The following is an 18,377-nucleotide window of genomic DNA, read 5'->3' as shown; positions in this document are numbered from 1 at the left end:
GAGTTTTCTTTTCTTTTCTCAGTTTCGGGCAAGACCCTCCTAATTCTCCTGTTCCACTCAGATCGAGTGCGCTACCAGTGTGCGTCTCCTCACCTGCACGTCCCGGCGCCACATTCCCATTTTATTGTATATACACTGTCCCTGAAAATTCATCCCCTTCACTGTAAATAAATTGTTTCACCGCAACTCTGTGCGTTCTGCTCTCTGAGTGCACCGGTAATTTTCATACCACTGCTGCTGAGGATACATTCATCCAAGTCACCAGCCTCAGAAATAACAAGTTAACAGCATGCATACCACAGCATGCTGCAGCAACATGTCATCCCATCAGGTTTGCATTTAGTTGGACCATCATTTATTTTTCAACAGCACAATGACCCCAAACACACCTCCAGGCTGTGTGAGAGCTATTTGACCAAGAAGGAGAGTGATGGAGTGCTGCACCAGATGGCCTGGCCTCCACAGTCACCTGACCTAAACCCAGTGGAGATGGTTTGGGATGAGATGGAGCGCAGTGAAGGCAAAAGGACCAACAAGTGCTCAGCATCTCTGGGAACTCCTTCAAGACTGTTGGAAACCATTTCAGGAGACGACCTCATGAAGCTCAGAGAGAGAATGCCAAGAGTGTGCAAAGCAGGAATCAAAGCAAAGGGTGGATATTTAGAAGAATCTAAAATATAAAACATGTTTTGAGTTATTTCACACTTTTTTGTTTACTACCTAATTCCATATGTGTTCATTCATAGTGTCGATGCCTTCAGTGAGAATCTACAATGTAAATAGTCATGAAAATAAAGACAAATCACTAAATGAGAAGGTGTGTCCAAACTTTTCGATGATAGTGTATATTGTACATTATTAGATGTGCACAATAAGGCTTGTAAGACTGCTAAAACTCATCCTGTCTATCTGCCTATTAATGGGCTATTACTACATGCCTTCAGATTGGCAGTAAAACCATCACAATGTCTGTGAGAAGTCACTATGATGCCTGAAAAAGGGTGAAGGCTGGCAGCAAAACTGCAGCCTAAGACCCTGGGACATTATTTTTAAAACCTATGTGTGAAAGGACCATGACACACTGGCCGCTTTTATTTCCTTTTTATTTATGACACACAGTTTTTGGGGTTTTGCAGCTTCTCTGTTGCACTCCACCACACTTCCCCACTTTCTGAAGGGAAAAGGCTACAGGATCAGCCCAGCAGCTCTCCCAGAAAGGCAGGTGAGGGAGGAGGGAGGTGCAGGAGGTGGAAGGCCTACTGTTTTAGAGTAGGCCTTCCACCTGACACAGCCTCTCATTTCTCACTGAAAGTATCAAAATGCTGCAGTTAATGCATGGGTCAGACAAAGCATCTCTCAGGTGATCTACTCCAAAACAGCTGGGGTATAAATCATGGACAAAGCTTAGGTTTTCAAATAAATTAAAACCCTGTCTGAGTCTTCGGTTGATTAATAAGCTGGAGTGAAAGATTGCTGCCTCGACACCTTCTCCTCGGCCTGTGCTTTAAGGATTCTGACTATTCCTATGACTCAGCGGTGTTGAATCATTTAAATTAACATAGTCATCCTGCTGTAACCCAGTTTCTGTAAGGCAGAGAATCAATTTGTTTATCAATTATTAATTTATGTACAGGGACTTAGAAGAGAAGGAGATAGTGTTTAATAATCCCCATTTCACTGTTTTACTCTTTGGTGCAGTGGTAGATACTATATAGTTCCTTCTGTGTGATTTTTTATGTTAGGTTTGTTTTTTGGTGGTCTGGGAGCTGACACAGTCTCTAAGAGGATGGGGTTTTGTGGACATAACAAGGGGAGAGAAGCTGCAAAGAGGTGTGTAAGACTGGAACTCCTGGTCCCAACTGTGGATAGTCACGTTTTAATAAATTTGATCAGATTTTTAGAAACGAGAGCTGCTCAGTCCAAAGTTGTATTGATGCTCTACCTTCAGCTGCACCGACTACAGGGGCCTTGCTAGCTATAGGTTTTTCATCGGTGTGAAGCTGACTCTCCAATTCCGTGATCCTTGCCTCTAGAACTGTAAACACGTTACATTTATTACAAATATAGTTATTACTAAATGAGGCTGAAGAGTAACTAAACATCTGACACAATGTCCAGGAAAGTGCAGCAGGGACCGGTGAAGAGGCTAATGCTGCAAGTAAGTCGGCTACAAGCTAAGCTAGCGAATCCCTAGCATCACAGTGACTGACTACTGTGAATGTAATTAGCAGGTAAGAAACACAACTAAACAAGTTCATCTGACCAATAAAACTGGGAGAGAACTTTGTATCCAAAGAGCATCTTCAAGCACAAGATAAATCCCAACATTTGTAAAAATAAGCTATGCAAATCACAACAGACTTCACTGCAGCTTTTATGTGTCGCCAGGTATTAGACCCCTAAGTTCCAGGAAAGCTCTGAATGCTGTGAAGTTGCACTGGATACACCTCTGCCCCAAATTGGGGGTAGTTCCTCTGGACTGGCAGATGTGGAGATGGTCTCTCTTATACATGAAATGCTTGCTCTAACTACAGCAGATCATACTCAGTCTTCCTATGAAGGCCTATGCCCTTCATAGGGGAGAATGTGTCCATTTGTCAAAACTCAGTTCAGAAGGAGCAACTTCTGTCTAGTCCTGGGACACTTGCAGAACTGGTCTATACGTGCTCTGTGGTCTTGGGGCAGACACATAATCATGTTCCTTGGAATGTTCTGTGGGATGTGCTTCAGGAGCATAGATTATAAATCCTGTTGTTTCAGACTATTTGGTCCCTGTACAGCTGTAACATCAGCATGGTTGCTTTGCTAGAGTCAGACTCTTTCCCTGTGAATGCCAAGGTTGTCTTTTGTCACCAATTCTGTTCATAATTTTAATGGAGAATATAGTAGACAGTAGCCAAGAATGAGGAGATTTCTGGTTCTGTGGCTTCAGGATCTTACTTTTCTTTGCAAATGATGTGGTCCTGCTGGTCTTGTCATTTGGTGACCTTCAGCTTATTTGCAGCCAAATTCAGTGCAGGGAGATGGGAATTAACACCTCCATTTTTGAGGCAATGATTCTTAGCAAGCAGTGGGTGGAGAACACTCTCAAGGTAGGGGATGGGTTGTTGTATCTCATGGAATTACACATGAGTGGAGGAAGTGTGGAGATGGAGAGACTGAATGGTGCACAGAGTGCTGAGCATGAAGCCAAATTAGATTTTTTTTGTATATTTACATTCTTATCTCAGCTATGTCTATGTGGGTATGAAACAAAATAATAAGAACACAAATACAAATGCTGGAAATGAGCCTCCACCAATGGGTGCACATACCATACATACCTTTATAATGCTTTGGCAGGTGGACAGTGGCAGTCCCACCAAACTGGTTCCATTGATTGACATGATCTGGTCTCCTATGTTCAGTCTACCAGACCTCTCAGCTGGCCCAGCATGCATCATGTTGGCAATAATGACTGTAGGGAGGATGGAGCCCCATCCACTCTCCACAATGACCACGCCCAGAATCTCCCCCTTAGCTTTCTCTACAAACACCTGTGGTCACAGCAGGCAGTCGACAGGCACAGAGAAACAAAAACAAATCATTTTAAATTACATTTCACTGGAATTCATTTTTTCTGAACTATCATGAAAAAAGGATGCCATATTAATTTGTCATTCTAATCTCTACTACATATTCAGCAGTACAGACATGTGATTATGCAACCTGTGGATGGAAAGCAGAATAAAAAATACTGTTATGAAACCAGAAATGTTTGAAAATACATGCAGCCCTCTTACGTTTTTGCAGTTCTCAGATTTGGAGAAGTGTACGAGGTCATCATTGTACATGTCCTGAGTGTTCAGCAGGTCACTGTATTCCTTTTGGCTAAGGTCCTCAGGGTTAATGCCATTGGCCCGTAAGAATTCTTGATAGGCCACACTAAAGGCCTGTCCAATAGACTGGGCAATTAACTGGGCCTAGAGGACGTGGCAGAGTTAGAAGATATTGGAAAAAAAAGTTTTCAAAGACAGAAGTATGTTGTTGGACTTACATCCTCAGACTCAAACACATGGCAGATCATCTTATACTGGCGCTTGCTGTCTTGACTTGGCTCTGAGGTTTCCACGTTCTCCTCAGAATCAGTGCGAGGCATCCTGCGCCGGGCCATCAGAACCACTATGTTGCCAATGTCAGCAATGTAGGAGATAGTCCGCAAAGGGTGGTCCATCATAGTTTCCTTAAAGGCATAGAAACATTTACAGTCCTCCTCATGTGCACAAGACGCAGATTTTCTGCATTTGTTGTAAGTACTTTAGACTCTAACAATATATGTTAGCAATTAATTGCATTTAAACCCCATACAAACAGTGGGTGTAGGGGAAGTGAAGTAAGGTTTACAAACAATATAAAAATGATAGATAAACGATATACATGAGCTTCTTGCTTTGTCCACTGTTATGCATCACAGTAATATGAGCTGCCTGACTTGAAAAGCCAAACATGTCAACTGTTACAAAACAACCCCATCTCTGATTCATCTGTTCAGAGAACATTATTACCAATGATCTAACATACAGACCATTAATCCAATGTTAACACAGATGTTACCAGAACACTACACAAACTGCAGAATATGCAAAAAATTAAATGGTAATATAGATGAAAGGGAAATGTGTGCCTACAGTGTGAACAGGTACCTGAGAGTCAGCGTTGAGCACTTTTATTCTCTGGGTAGAGATAAAAAGATCCACCTCTGTCATAGGCTGAAGCTCACCCTCAGGTTCCTACACATATACACATACATAGTCAGAAAGCAGTATTAGACACGGTGATATGTCTCAAAACCAGTACAGCACACGGGATTAGGCAAACATGACCAAACAGCTAAAGTGGTCAGTAAAAACAGAGAAGTGCTATGTAAATGCAAGTGTTCTGGGTTTAAACTGGTCACAAATTGGCTGTGTGCAGGCAGGAACAGGACCCAAACACAAACTCACAGATGAAAACGTGAACTCAAAAGAACACAGCTTTATTGCTGAATGCAAACCAATACAAAACTAAACCGGGAAAATTCTAATAATAATACAGTCCAGGAAACATGGAGAGCCATGAGGGACACGGAGCAACACGTGACTGAGGGAGACGCTGACATAAATACACAGAAAGATAACGAGGGACGTGGGAGCACACGGGGAACACAGCTGACACGAATAACCATTCAAGACAGGGGAAGCCAGACTGAACAGAGTGAACATGAAAACATGGGACCTTCACAATGAAAAAGGAAACATGATGCAGGAGTGGAGGAGAGGCAGACGAGAGGGAGCGAGGGAACACGAGGGAGAGCACAGACGTGACGGGCTGGGGAAACATGGATAACATGAAGGAATAAAAAGCACAAGAACTCACACAATTAAATAAACAGTGACACACAAAGGGCAAAGACACAAGGGGAGCCTAAATGTACAAAGGTTAACACAGAATAAACTCAGGATACCACTAAGAATAATAGACCATAACACAACGGGCCATAAAAACAAGGAACACAAAATGCTGGTTCAAAAGGACCCTGAACCATGACAAAACTGAACAATCATTAACATGAATTTATTAATCGTTTTAGTTTCACACCACAAATTAGGTTCCTCCACTTGCCAAATCTCACTTTAACCTCTGATTTTATTACATTAAATTAATAAATAAACCTGTGCTCATCCTGCAGTATAATTAAACTCCACAAACTACAAACTATAACTAAAACAAATCACATGAGTTATTTTGTCCCATGAAGTTCTAAGAACAAACGAGGGTATATACTCTGCTGTCAAAAGTATTTGCCCCTTCATGATTTTTTGGTTTTTGAATATTATTTGTTTTATTTATGTTTTATCCATAAAACGTTAATTTTAACCAATGATAAACAAACTAAATGCAAAATGCAGTTTTTCAATGATGTTTTCTTTAAGATCATAAAGTAATCCAGGTCTGGTCCTATGTGGAAAAGTAATTTTCCCTTAAATCTAATAACTGTTGTTCCACCCACGGCAGCAAGAACTGCAATCGAGCATTTACAGCGTGTCTTTTGTATCACGCAAAGATTGGCTCAGTCTTCTTTACATCTTTATTTGGTTTCTGAGCATGAAAAGTCTGTTTAAAGTCAGACCAAAGCATCTCTTCTTCTTGGTGTATTTTGGTTCATTGTCTTGTGATCGTTGCTCCACTTGAGCTCACAAACTCATGGCTGGACATTTTCATTCTGTTAACAGGGCAGAATTCATGGTTCCATCAATTACTGCAAGTCATCCGGGTCCTAAAGCAGCAAAGAATCCAGAGGCTATCACACTAACAATACCTGCAGTTTGCAGTGGTTTCTTCTTGAAATTCTCCCATGAATATCACGGTGCACAGTCTCTTGCTGTTGAATGTTGTTTTGGGTTTTTGTGCCCTCCTGGTTGATATGCTCATGGAGTTTTTTTTCTATTTGTGGATGATGTCTCTAACTGTTGTTTGCTGGAGTTACTACACTTTTATTCCTATCCTTAATCCTCCTGCTGCACATCATTTGGAGCTAAATCTTTCTGTCAAGCCAACTGACACAAGTCTTTTTTGAGTGAGTGAATCTAACCAGCATCATCAACTTAAATTTAAACTGATGTCTGCTGATGTTGTCAAGCAAGTTGATACATCATTTTGCCCTACCATACCGTCTAGTCTCACATTCAGCTCATTATAAACCTTTTCTAGTGCTTTTACCTCCTTTGTCTTTATTCTAGACTCTAACTACTCCTGACTATTCATCTTTGTCTTTGTCAGCCTCGTCCTCTAAATACTTTCCAGTACTTCCTCCTTCCACCACCAAGTCTCACCTTCTTTGCTACCTTTACTCATCTACTTAATGTCTAAGTAAATTATAAATTCATTTATTATTTGCTATTTTAATGAACAATAAAAAGAATCATTAAAGCACTTCTAAATGAACAATGAATCCATTAACAGACAGTAAAAAATAGAAAGTGGACTTGCAGAAATAAAGCTAAACACTTCTTTGCAAGACACAGAACAATCTGAACTCTGAAGAGAACACAGAAATCAAGAGGTGAACCTTCTGTGAAGATACAGTGGTTTTCAGACATGTTGAAATTCAAGGAAAAAACAATTCGAGACGTCAAATATTTGTCCAAATAAAAAAAAAGTGCTTTGGATGTTTTTACCAGGACATCAGTCAAAGAGCTGCAAAAGAAGAAGTCTTTGTGAAACATGTTTAGGAAAACACCCAAAGTTTTTACAGGAAGATCACACAGGGGCAAACAGAGGAGAGAAGTGCAGTGATGAGCATGGGGAGAGTGTAAAAACTCAAAAAATGCTGAGTCAATGGAAGGAACAGAGCGTAAACACACTCCTAAACCATCAAATGAAGCTACATCAAACAGAGTAGTGCAAAGCATGGACAGCATGTACTCCTCTACAGTTGCCCCAGTATGGATATCTACATCAAGTGACCCAGAGAATGAAATTCTCGTATATGCACTGCATGATAACCAAAGCGTTACCACATTCATCATGCAAGAGGCAGAAGCTCTGGGAACAAAACGTGAGCCAGTGGAGTTAAAGCTCTCCACACTTTCATCCAGAAATACAATCATCCCAAGTCAGAGGTTAGCTGGACTGCAGGTGAGAGGTTTCTGTTCGTCAAAGAAGGTTTCTCTCCCTGTAACCTATTCAATAGAGTTCATTCCTGCCAATCTAAGTCACATTCCTACACCACTGGGAAATAGTGGTCTCGACTATGCATCCATTGGAGTGTGAATGTTAGCTAAGCAGCACTAAAGTATAGAAGAAAGTGCTTGTATGAATGGTAAATGGGTGTGAATGAGGCATGTGGCATAGAGCACTTTGAGCACTCCGGGAGAGAAGAAAAGTGCTATATAAGAATCAGTAGCTTCTACCTGCAACACTATCAAGTTTGGGGGGTGGGGGGGGGGACAAGAACAAAGGAGCTGAAACTGAACAACCACATCTGCTATTTAGCTAGCCTTATCAATATCCCAGAAGCAATTGTGGTTGCAAGGACAGCCTTGACTTCATCCTTTGTTTGTTCACATTTCCCGAGGCAGTTCTGAGTGGGAGCTGTAATGACCAATGAGGGGAACTGTAATTATAATCTACAGTGCTGTATTTAAGTGTTTAAGGAAGTTCTGTCTGAAAAAAGGGCAATGGCAAATGTTTGAACATGAATTTACAATTTTTGCAATACTGTTGCTGTAAATTCAATATATGCTCTGTTCAGTACAAGGACTGGGAACAAATGTTAAATTATAATGTTTCTAATTCAACATTATGCAGGTCATCTATTGTGCGACCTGTAGTCAGGTTGTTGTTGAGGTTGTTTTTTTCAACCAAAGAGACACAGAGCACACACCACAGATCATGGTTGTGGTATGTGCTCTGTGGCCATGATGCCAGGTCTCTCTTGGAAATGAGATTTTTAATCTCAGTGAGATTTTTACCTGGATAAATAATAACTGAACCCCACAAACCCCAATAGTGTCAGAATATTCAGACTGTTACCTGCATCGAACAGTACATGGATTTCTTACATGACAAAAACTTTTCTATTTTACCAAGAATGAGATTTTCCAGGTTACATAGACAGTCCAACGTGTCCAATGTCCAACATAAAACAATGCAAAGTTGGCATTTAGATTCAGCAAAACGATAATTCATCAGAATGACATTTTAAAAGTATCAAAGGACAACGATAACTCGATAATCATATAGACACTGAAATGGACAGAGAGTAAAACACATGAAAAGCTGCACTCAGCAGTGATAAGGATAAGATAGAAATGTAGGTACTGCACCTTCTTCTTGTTCTGGGCCAATTTCTGAGCCATCTGCCAAGCATGGAATAAAGCAGACAGGACAATCACGGGTTAGGTCAATACACAGTAAAACGTGGATTTGTGTATTAAATAACTGTCAATGGTGTGACATAAATATTAAATTATGTTACACCTCCAAAAGGCTAATGCTCCAGCCTTTCAACAACCTATATATATACAGAATATTAATGATTAACAAACAAGGATTGTCTAAGTAACCCAGGCTTGTAAGCAGCACAGTAAAATTGATTTAATGCAGTCGGTTACCTAGATTTCCCAATGCATGCTAACCATGTGCATTGGAAAATATCCATATGGAGATTTTACTGTTTATTTGTGGATGATGAATTGCATGTATAATATTTATTCCCTGTATATAGTAAATAATACACCTTATGTAGTGTGAACTTCCACGGCCCACAGTGCTTTATTTATAGTGCCTTTTGTGTACACCAGTAGTCGAGCTGCTCTTGGGCCACTTTGGCGGACTCACACTCCGTCACTTGCTCTGTCCACTCTTCTCCCTGTAAGATCCCAGCACCCTACTCAAACAGGGGAGACATGATGAGATGATGGAGATCAGCCTCCCCTGACACCACACCCTGAATCCGCTGCTCAACCCCCTCCCCTGCAGTCGAGCCATAAACCACACCCCGCCACATACCCCCATCACTTCACATAGAGCGGGGAGCCTAGGTTAAATCTTACTGCACATCTGTCATTCTCCTTTGCAGATGTCTTCATGCAGTCATGTCCATGTCTTTGTCACGTCCATGCTATTAGTTGCTTATTAATCATTTCGATTGCTTGCAGCCTAATCTACGATCCTGCCATCATCACCGTCCTGGAAACACTCATATAAAATCCACAGCCATCCAGCAGTTCTCTTGTCAGCAAGGGCAATCTAGCTCTGGCTTTAGCGCTGGGCAATTGCACAGGAGCTTGTTTCCATTATGTCATCCGCAAGCCTTAACATGCTCCCGTCAGCAAGTTTTGCCAACGGAAGCAGGCGATAGCAGCAACAGCACACAAATTTCTCCCATTTGTGTCTTTAATATTCACACAAGTGTCGAAGAATCAGAAAGGTAAAGTCCAGTTTAAATTGTCAAGGGTAAAATGAAGGGAATGGGGGCGACTGCAACAAGTCGTCCCCATTCCCTTCATTTTACCCTGAGCACTCGGCTATGACGAATCTCTTATCTCTTGCTGTTTTGCAATCATCTTACTTTTAGCTGAAATTTTCTTTTGTTAACACTAAATCCAGACTCCATATATTTCAGATCAGATCAGATCATACTTGCTGGCCCAGACAGTCCCTGTTAACGAGCTCAAATTCCCAGTCTAATCAGCCCATTTATTTCGGCAGCCCAATCATTCAATCAGTCATGTGTGTCAATATTATTTAATCCTGTATGACCAAATCAACTCCAGCATTCTAGCAGTTATAAAATTCATTCTCTCATCTGTAGAGTGGAAAACTATAAATGTTTTTAGCTCTAACAGTCATGCTGTCACAGTCCTGGGTCAGTGATCCAGTGTTTTGAGTTTTGCATTATTATTGAACTTTGATTTTGTCAGTATTTATCATTTCTAGTCTTTTGGTTTCTGTGTTAGTGTTCTTTGTATTCTTGCCATGGTCCTGAGTCTGTGGAAGCAGTGATTTGGGGCTTGGTGCATTATTATTATTATTATTATTATTATTTGTGGACTCATGTTCTAGCTTTGGGATGATTTGTGTTCTGGTTCTGGGATTCTGGGTTGGTGCTCCCTCTGTTGGTCCCTGGTGTTAGTGTTTCCTCTGTCTCGTCAGGTTAATCAGGTCCAGCTGTGTCTCACACCTGTGTGTGATTTCCCAGTGTCCCTCTGTGTGTATTTCTGTTGTGTGAACTCATGTGCTCGTTACTGGTCCATCTGTGTTCGTCTCCTGGAAAACTGTCTGTGACCTTCTTGTGAATCCACTGTGTGCTCTCCCTGCTGTCCCCCTTTGTGTTCCAGTTGCCGTTCAATAGTTTAGTTTCTCCCAGTTTAGATTTTCCTTAGTTCTGTTTTTGCCATCCCCACTTTGTGTTTGCCTTTTGCAATAAACCTCCCTCGCAACTCCAGTAAGTGCCTGCATTCGAGTCCTCTTTCCCACACATCAGCAGCCGTGACAATTCGGGTTTTTGTCTCTGTGTTCCATGGTTGCTCTGTCTCCCCTGTCAGCTGTATCCCCTTGTCAAGTCTGCGTCTATGTGTTGTGTTTCCTGTTTTACTTTGTAAGTCTGTGTCTCATGTCAGAGTGTCTAGTTTGGCTTCCCCTGGTCTTATTGTGTTTGATTACTCCCAGCTGTGCTCTCCTCCTGTGTCCCATTCCCTCGTTATCCCTCCGCGTATTTTAGCTGTGTGTTTCTTTCAGTCAGTGTCGCATCGTCTCCTCATGCTGTGTGTAGTTCTCCCTGAGATCAACGTCCCTAGTTTCTTGGTTTTGCAGTGTTTTGTATTTAGTTCCCAGTTTCTACTTTTTGGTTTTGCAAGTATTTTTTGTGTGCAAGTTTTGCCACTGCAATAAAGCAGCCTCCTTGAGTTCATTCCTCTGTCTGCGTGTCCTGCATTTTGGGTCCTACATCCTGCCTGCCACAGCCGTTTCATGACAGAACGACGCGACCACACAATGGACTCAGCAGCACTCGCTCCGTCTGAAGAGCTCTGGAAGGATCTCATTCATTCCGTGGATCAGCTATGCAACCAGTGGCTGGATTTTCCTGAGGAGGAGTATCGTCGCGCTGTAGCTAGCCGGCTACAGCGACTGGTTTCTGGTCTCCCCTGGCTACTGAATTCTCTTCACCCACTTATACAGGACTTTCTTCTTAATACACTGCATCTCCACCGCCCAACTGCAACCGCTCACCTGCCCAGCCTGCAGGAGGACGAATCAGGCGATTCGCAGGGTCCTCCCTCTTTCCGGAGAAAACGGCCTTCACGCTGCCGTCACCCCTCGCTTGCTGAGCAATTTCAAGTGGTGAGTAAAAATGACTGTTTTACGCACCGCGAGCGGCCAGCTCACACCAGCACAGGCTTTTTTAAAGCACTGGGGATAATTATCGTTCCACCCAGCATTTCCACACCACAGCAGGCACAGCCACATCAGAACTTCTCCACATCACCATCAGTTTCCCCTGCCTCTCCAGCCCCTTCTTCTCGGTGGAAGCGATGTCCACGCCATGGGCAGTCATCACCAGATGTGGTGAATCAAAAAGACTGTGTTCATTCTGCTCCTTCCGAGCCGGGACTTAATAACCGTGTGTCAGTCATTCCTGAGTCTATAAACTCTGTCTGCTAACTCTGGTTTTATAAAGTTAGAAATCAATTTCTTCCGAGGCCACATTTTCTGGCTCCATGGATTGTAGAGGAGTTTTTCCTGCTCCTTCCGAGCCCAGGAATATAATAACACATACAGTTGATGTTGGCTTCGAGTCTGCTTTCGTAAAGTCTGTTTCTGCTGTTAAAAAACTGGCTTTTCCAGAGACTGTAATTTTCCCCAGGGCTTCCCCTGACTTGAGTTGCTGATCTCAGCTGGCTCTGGACCCCTGGAGGTAACGGAACCTGCACAGATTCAGTTATTTGGGCTTAAATCTTTTCTGTATGACAGATTTCAGATTCTGATATTTAAGACATTTTCTGTTGTGATTCCATAATTTGATATAAGTTCTTGAACTGAAGTAAAGTTTTCATCTTAAAGAACATGTTCTGGTGTTTTGTTTTGTTTTTTGTTTTTTTTATCCCCTTCCTATGCCCTGACTGTACTGATCCAAATAGGTATCAGTTTACATAGGATAAGTGTTTTTTGTGTTTTTGTTTTTTTTTAAATTCTTTTGGGATTTACTTACCTGAAACATTGAGTATGCACCCAGACACAGTGAAAGAAATGTTTTTCAGTCAACACTGCATCGCCATGCTCAGTGCTGCCCAGGTTCATGTTGGGTTTTGTGTTATTAGAACATAGTTTTAAATGACTGAGCCCAAACTTTCAAAATGACAATAAATTACTGATCAGCTTTCATAGTGATTTTTTTTTTTTTTTTTTTTTTTTTTAAATTCAAATACAGATAAATTATAAAAATATTTCACTGTTTTATCAAAACAGTGAACGATATTTTACCTATTCCCCACTGCTGGGTAAGTGCCTACCAGAAACAGCTCTTTAATATTATTCTTGCTGGTCTCTCTATGAACACTATGAATGTTTGTAAACAAACAACTCTACCCTTCAAACAGTCAAAAGTAATTTGATTTGCACAAACCGGACTTTGAGAGTAAAGAGTTACATGCAGGGGTTTGGATCCGCTGTAATGCTTGCGATGCAAACACTTTCATGTGCACGATGCCTTCTTTGTGCTCGTGGAAAGTGGACGCAGTAAATTCTGCACGTAGGAAATTAATTTTTTTTTTTTTCTCATGCTGAACTTTTGAACTATAAATAATTCCACACAATGCTGCAAGTAGTCAGAGTTGTTCTGGTGCAGAAGCGAGGTCGATACAATGGCTGGTTTATATACACAGACACTGAATTACTGAGTCTGGGACTCTGTGCAGACAACTTCACACTATAGTGTGTCTGAGTCTGAACTATGTGTGTTTTTTACCTTAATCCGACTGACAGCTTCCTGTGCCTGCATCATTCGAATGTTCTTTGATGGTGTCTTATCTGACAGCAGCTGAGTGGAGCCAAGGTAGTTGGCTGCAAAGATGATTCCATCAATTAGGTCATCTGGGTCACAGGGACCTGGAACTGGAGTATGACACAGAGTTCAGATTCACTACATGACTGACACACACACACACACACACACACACACACACACACACACACACACACACACACACACACACACACACACACACACACACACACACACACACACACACAAATGCATAAAGGCTAAACATAAGTGATTTTCCTTCAGATAGGAACAGCTTCTCCTCAGGCTGAGTTTGACTTTTTATAGGATTAAAGTCCTGAGGAAACATTAAGTGCACCCTTACTGCTTCCATAGGAATGAACAGGGTACAGCAAGGTGATGATAATGACACGTACGTGATTAAATGATCAACAGCAAGTGTAACCCCATCATTAAAAATAGAACTTTTGACAGTTTGGGGCTCTGAAGCAGTCAGAGCTGAACAATTTCCACTGAACAAACCAAAGTGGAAATGTTTGGTCACATCTAGCAAAACCACACACAGCATATCAGTACATAAACTCACACTAACTGCCAGCCACAGTGGTGATTTGGATTTGTAGCCATAGGAACTATGCAGCTTGCAGTCACTAAGTCATCCATGAACTCCTCTGTATACTGAAATCAGACGGGAAACAATCTGTCCAATAGCTGATGCTTGGCCAAAGCTGGGTCATTCAAGAGAATAGCGACTGTAACTGCACCAAAATAAACCAGCTGATAAAGAAAAGGTGCTGCTATAGGCCGGGCAAAGTCCTGAGCTCAACTCAAGAACTGTTCACAAGCAAATGCCAGCAAGCTACAATGAACTAAAGATCCACAATTATATAACAGTGTGGTAAAGTCATACAGAAAAAATATTTAAAGTCATTGCTGCTAAATGTTGTGGTAGAGAACAGGGACTCATTGGGTGTACTTGTTTTCTCATCACTGCAACAGTATCCATATTTCGAATATGTAACAACAACATAATCGACCTCTGTGTCGGTACATGGCATAGAGCAGTGGTTCCCAAACTTTTTTTGCTTGGCCCCCCTTTGTTTTACAAGAAAAATGTTCACGCCCCCCACCACGCAAACACATCCTCCAACCACCCATATTTTGCTCCATTGCGGTTTATTTCACACCTCAAACATTTAGTAAACAATTAAGCAAATACAAGTAAACTGCAATAAATTACAGGTAGTAATAAAATAAACTACTAACTCTTTTACGCTACGTCCACACCTACACGGGTATTTTTGAAAACGCAGCTGTTTCGTCCACACGTAAACGCAAAAACTGAGATTTCTTAAAACTCCGTTTTTGCGTTTACGTGTGGACGAGGAGTACAGAGTTCGTCACGCAACGTCAAAGGTATGTGCCTTTTTTCACGTCACGCTGTGCGCCACGTTATTGTTTACATGAGATGAATTGCAGAATGGCAGATAGAGACAAAATACTGTTAATCTGACTATCTGCAGGTTTTACATGCTTACATACACACACGCAGTTACTGTCCCTCCATTTACGGTGTAATTATTTTATGTGTAGTTGTTTTTTTTCCTGTGTAATAATATTCAACATCGCTATGGGTGGCTGTAGCTCAGGTGGCAGGGCAGGTCAGCCACTAACCAGAAGGTCGGTGGTTCGATCCCAGGCTGCCTCTTGGCTGCATGCCAAATATCCTTGGGCAAGATACTAACCCCATGTTTGCCTACTGGTGGTGGTCAGAGGGCCCGGTGGCGCCAGTGTCCGGCAGCCTCGCCTCTGTCAGTGCGCCCCAGGGCAGCTGTGGCTACAGTGTAGCTGCCATTGCCAGTTTGTGAATGTGTGTGTGAATGGGTGAATGACTGAATGTAGTGTAAAGTGCTTTGGGGTCCTTAGGGACTGAGTAAAGCGCTTTAAAGAGCTAACATCTGCAAAATGTCAGGAGTAGTTAGTCATTACAACAAGTGTTTGTGAACTAAAAATCAAGAATGTGGGATACTGTTTGTCCGTGATTTGGAGAGCCCAGCGCGTGCTCGCAGGGGAGACCTACCTTGGCACTTGTGCAGGTGAAGCCAAAGGGAAGATATGCTTCACCATATTTTCTAGTCTTTGGCTTGGAAGGAAGTTGTTTTGGAAACATATTCAGCGATGCTTCATCTCCTGCTTTGCGTTTGTGTGGGAGTCCAAGCGTTCGGTTTTTTTTTGTCTTTTCATACCGCGCCCCCCCTGCAATGGCTCTGCGCCCCCCCTAGGGGGTGGGCCCCACACTTTGAGAACCTCTGGCATAGAGGAACAGTGGGTGAATTATATCCTTAAACTTACTTACAGGATTGAAATTTTACATTTTGAAAGAAGCCAGCTGAACTGAATAACAGACGAAATGTTATGTTGAGGCTGTCACTCTTATTATTTGTGACAGTATTGTTGTAATTTTTATTAAAAACTGGAAAACAAAGCATTTTAACTTTTGGTCTTTTTTTCTCTGTGGTATCAAAGAGTTTGACTCATCTTTGCCCAAAAGTGGAATAAAAGCACTTAACATCCAGGTTTTTGGTTAAATTGATGTAATGTTAAAACAGAGTTTATCTGTATGTTATGTAATAGTTAATCAAGCTTGATTCTAATCAAAGTCATGAATAAATGTATCAATATGATGAATAATACAATGTAGTTTGAGTTATGACTATGATGTGTTCTTGGCTCTCTGTGTGTGGGAGTAAAGACAGAGGTGTGAGACTCTCTGACTTTAACGTGTATGATTTAAAAAGGAAATAATCCAGAGTACACTGTGATTGTGAAAGTATTCCTGTGTAACTGAGACGTCAGGTTGGAATTATAAAGACGCATGATATTCATGTGTGACTGAGTTAAAAACATGTAAACGGAAGGAGAGGTAAGTGACGGAAGTGACGGACAAGGTAAGCGACTCATGTTGTAACTGACGTCAGACGCCGGAGATTTTGGCGGAAAATTAAGCAAATGGTAGTTTAGATTTGTACAAATTCCTTTAAGCTTCAGTATTACCAAATACACTTATCAATTGTCTTATAACTAACAATATTTGTCTTAATAATCTCCAACACCCTGGAGAACAACGGGGAGAGTTTAGAGGCTCTCCAAGATTACATTGATCAGTGCTTTCAGGATCTCGTGATGAAGAAGGCCCAGAGTGCATCTTCCCCGGCCAAATCTGAGACGCCATCGTCGAAAAGACTTCGCCCGGCAGATTCCCCCGGCACAACATCGCCAGCCGGCAAAGATATTGCCGACATACTGGAGTCAATCGACAAGCGATTGTCCAGCTTCGACGCAAGGCTGTCCTTGGTGGAGATTCTTCACCGGGAATTTAAATGCTTGCGAGAATCCCTGGAGTTCAGCCAGCAGCAGGTGGAAACGCTCGCTGCTGAAAATGCCACGCTAAGGGAGTCGGTGAAATGTCTCACAGAAAATGTTACCCAGCTCAATAGAGAAAATAAAAAAATAAAAGAAACAGTTATTGATCTACAAGCTCGTAGCATGCGTGATAACCTGGTATTTTCTGGTATTCCAGAAGCCGCTGGAGAGGACGCGGAGGCCACGGTAAAAAACTTCATCAAAAACCACCTGAAGCTGCCGGAGGACACGGTGAAGAACATCGTCTTCGATAGGGTGCATCGCCTCGGCCCCATTCGGGCTACGGCCGGGAGACCACGTCCTATCGTGGCCAAATTCGGCCACTTCAAACAAAAGGAACATGTGAAAAGCCGCGGCAGGGAATTAAAAGGAACGGACTTCAGCGTGAACGACCAGTTCCCCAAAGAGATCCTGGAACGACGCAGGGTCCTCTTCCCAATCCGACGCGGCTTCATCCAGAAGGGCTCCCGCGCTGTCATCGCTGTGGACCGGCTGTACGTGGACGGACAGCTCCACCGCGACCCCGACATCACTCCGTGGCTGTATTAACTTCACACCAGATAAGAATCCGCTACACCCTTTCCCCATCCACTCACACTAACTTGCATTAACATCTGTTTAACTTACCAGTATCAAATCGCATCTTAGGTGTGATATCATAGCAGTATTAACACCATCACTCTCCGTCAATGGTTTGATTAGAATGTTTCCGGTTTTTCTTTTTTTTTTTTTTTTTTCTCTCTTCTTGTTTTTTCTTCTCTCCTTTTCCCCTCTTGTTTTTATGCTGCTCACCCTTGTCCTTGGTTTCTTTCTTTTTTCTTTCTTTCACTGCTTCGATCACCTGCTTCCACACTCATCCACAAACAACATCCTTTATTTCGACACATACGCACAGCACGATCACGCACAGTCATGCGCTCAACGGCAGCACATTTACATCACTCAGACAGCGCACACAGTTGTATAGGATACACACATTTAAGCCAAGCGTACTCATCTTAGTAAATATGCAAACACATAGTCAGACTCAGGGAGCATCTCGCCACACACTTTTTCTCTCTCTCCCTCTCTTTATTTATGAACAAGTGATGTATTCTCTCCACCTGTCTAAGCGACACACACAGCATACACCCCTAGTTATACACAGACATCTATGGGTGCACTGAGATTCGTTACATGGAATGTAAATGGAGCTGGCTCCAGAGAAAAGAGGTTAAAAATATTTAACCAACTCAAAAAACTACAGGCAGATGTTGTCCTTTTACAAGAGACCCACAGACCTCTTAGAGGTTCGAATGAACTTAAAACACCTGAGTTTCCTAATGTGTTCTCAGCTTGTTATAATTCTAGACAAAGGGGAGTAGCAATTTTAATACATAAAAATATTAATTTCACAGTACTCGATACAGTTATAGATCCAGAGGGCAGA

At 42.0% G+C, this 18,377-nt stretch overlaps 1 protein-coding gene across 2 annotated transcripts in view; it reads right to left on the bottom strand.

Annotated features, from left to right (window-relative positions):
- The window catches only part of apba1a (amyloid beta (A4) precursor protein-binding, family A, member 1a), a 91,053-nt gene that overhangs the window by 24,560 nt on the left and 48,116 nt on the right, over nucleotides 1-18,377 (bottom strand). For both annotated transcript variants that reach the window (XM_063488701.1, XM_063488700.1), the window contains exons 5-10: nucleotides 13,490-13,635; nucleotides 8,847-8,879; nucleotides 4,683-4,769; nucleotides 4,037-4,222; nucleotides 3,783-3,962; nucleotides 3,324-3,536 (exon numbers count right to left, since the gene is read on the bottom strand). In XM_063488701.1, coding sequence (XP_063344771.1) covers nucleotides 3,324-3,536; nucleotides 3,783-3,962; nucleotides 4,037-4,222; nucleotides 4,683-4,769; nucleotides 8,847-8,879; nucleotides 13,490-13,635 — 845 coding nt within the window. The remainder of the gene's footprint in view (nucleotides 1-3,323; nucleotides 3,537-3,782; nucleotides 3,963-4,036; nucleotides 4,223-4,682; nucleotides 4,770-8,846; nucleotides 8,880-13,489; nucleotides 13,636-18,377) is intronic.

The sequence above is a fragment of the Pelmatolapia mariae genome, linkage group LG12 (assembly GCF_036321145.2).
Source record: "Pelmatolapia mariae isolate MD_Pm_ZW linkage group LG12, Pm_UMD_F_2, whole genome shotgun sequence".
NCBI classification, from domain to species: Eukaryota; Metazoa; Chordata; class Actinopteri; order Cichliformes; family Cichlidae; genus Pelmatolapia; species Pelmatolapia mariae.
The sequence above is the reverse complement of the archived record's forward strand: the minus strand, read 5'-3'. Positions and strand labels throughout refer to the sequence as shown.